The sequence below is a fragment of the Protobothrops mucrosquamatus genome, unplaced genomic scaffold (genome assembly GCF_001527695.2).
Source record: "Protobothrops mucrosquamatus isolate PMUCROS unplaced genomic scaffold, P.Mucros_1.0 scaffold2397, whole genome shotgun sequence".
In the NCBI taxonomy this organism is placed as follows: domain Eukaryota; kingdom Metazoa; phylum Chordata; class Lepidosauria; order Squamata; family Viperidae; genus Protobothrops; species Protobothrops mucrosquamatus.
The window spans coordinates 20,283-21,851 of NW_015388471.1; the positions used below are offsets into that span (position 1 = coordinate 20,283).

Consider the following 1,569-nt stretch of genomic DNA (forward strand, 5'->3'; position numbering starts at 1 on the left):
ACACTGTTCTGTCCAATTGAAGGTTATAAAAGGAGAGTTTCAGTAGTAGATTCATTGTCTGCTAAAGTAGGTTTTAACTACAGCAATATACTAATAAGGAGAATCATACAGTGGTGCTGTATGGTTCTCTTTATTGGTATATTGCTTTTTTTATTGGACCTACTGTTCTTTCATTTTCCTTTTATCTGTAGCTGCTTTAAGGCGGCGTGTACGTTTAACACATTTTAAAATTCCAATTCTTGGAAAAATATTAGTGCATTTAACTTTTTATTCTTCTTCTTTCTGTCCATAGGTTTATGCCCCTTCTGCAAGCACTGCCGATTACAATCGGGATTCACCCGGCTATCCATCCTCAAAACCAGCAGCCAGCACTTTTCCTAGTTCTTTCTTCATGCAAGGTAGGATGTTATCATAGAAGGGATTTTCTGATGCATGTCCTTAAGGGTCAGTGGACAGGACGCTGAAGTCCTGAGCTCAGTCCTTTGTTTCCTGCCAGATGGACATTTCCAGGCAATCTTGATTTCTCTTTCAAAGCTAGGGGTTACATAGTAGCATGCCAGACAGATAAAGGACAATCAAGGCCACAAGACATATTGCAGATTGAAAGGGATCTTTTAATAAACATTTTGTACAGTCAGTTTTGCTGCCAAATACGAATTTACAATATGCAACATTGCTTACTTTGTTGCTATTCCAAATGTTTATGGAAGCCAACATATTGAAATGAAATAATAGTATTAGTGCCCCTTTGAATTCACATACACAGACTCCTACATAGCGAATGTGCTTGTGATTCCATGCAAAAATAAATTGCTGGGCTCCTGGGACAAAATGGAGCTGTTCCTTAACAGATCTTCACATTCATTGGGAAGGGTGGTAAACACGGGAGAAAAACATATACCTTCTTACACTTGAAATTAAGGAGTTAGCCTACAATGGGTAAGATCTGAAATGAGACCTCTATTATAGATCTGTTCAATTGAATATATGTATGTGTGTGTGTGTGTGTGTGTGTGTGTGTGTATGTGTGTTTGTGTGTTTGTGTGTATATATGTATACACACACACACACACACACACACACAAATAGAGATAAAGATAGATAGATAGACAGACTTGCGTCTATTCAACTGAGGATCCAGCATTCAGAACTCTGAACAGCAATGGAGCATAATAGTGCTCAAGAAATAATGATAGGTTTATTTTCTCTAGTGGAAATATTTGATTAGAGATACATTCAGCAAGATGTGCAAAAACAATCTGATGCATGCTGTAAGTCAATCGTATTCAGTGGGCCTTATTGTCCTGCATGGTTTGAATCACAACCTTGAAGCCTTAATGTTGGATACACTCAAAAATATTTTGTATAAAAACAGTTAATGTGATGAACATGTTCAGTTCTTTGCATTCACTTCAAAGAATTACCATATGATATTACCATTGTAAGTCAAATAGTTTGTAACAATATTCAACTGCTAGAACACAATGACATTGATCAGAAAAATCTATGGAGTACTCAATCAAACACGGAGAGGAGTCATCCACTCACTTTTAATATAATCTCAGAAAT

At 36.7% G+C, this 1,569-nt stretch overlaps 1 protein-coding gene across 1 annotated transcript in view; it reads left to right on the forward strand.

Moving 5' to 3' along the window:
- Nucleotides 1-292: 292 nt before the first annotated feature.
- The window catches only part of TCF4 (transcription factor 4), a gene marked incomplete at its 5' end in the record, with an annotated part of 53,558 nt that continues 52,281 nt past the window's right edge, over nucleotides 293-1,569 (forward strand). The window contains one exon of the mRNA XM_015824872.1: nucleotides 293-398. Coding sequence (XP_015680358.1) covers nucleotides 293-398 — 106 coding nt within the window. The remainder of the gene's footprint in view (nucleotides 399-1,569) is intronic.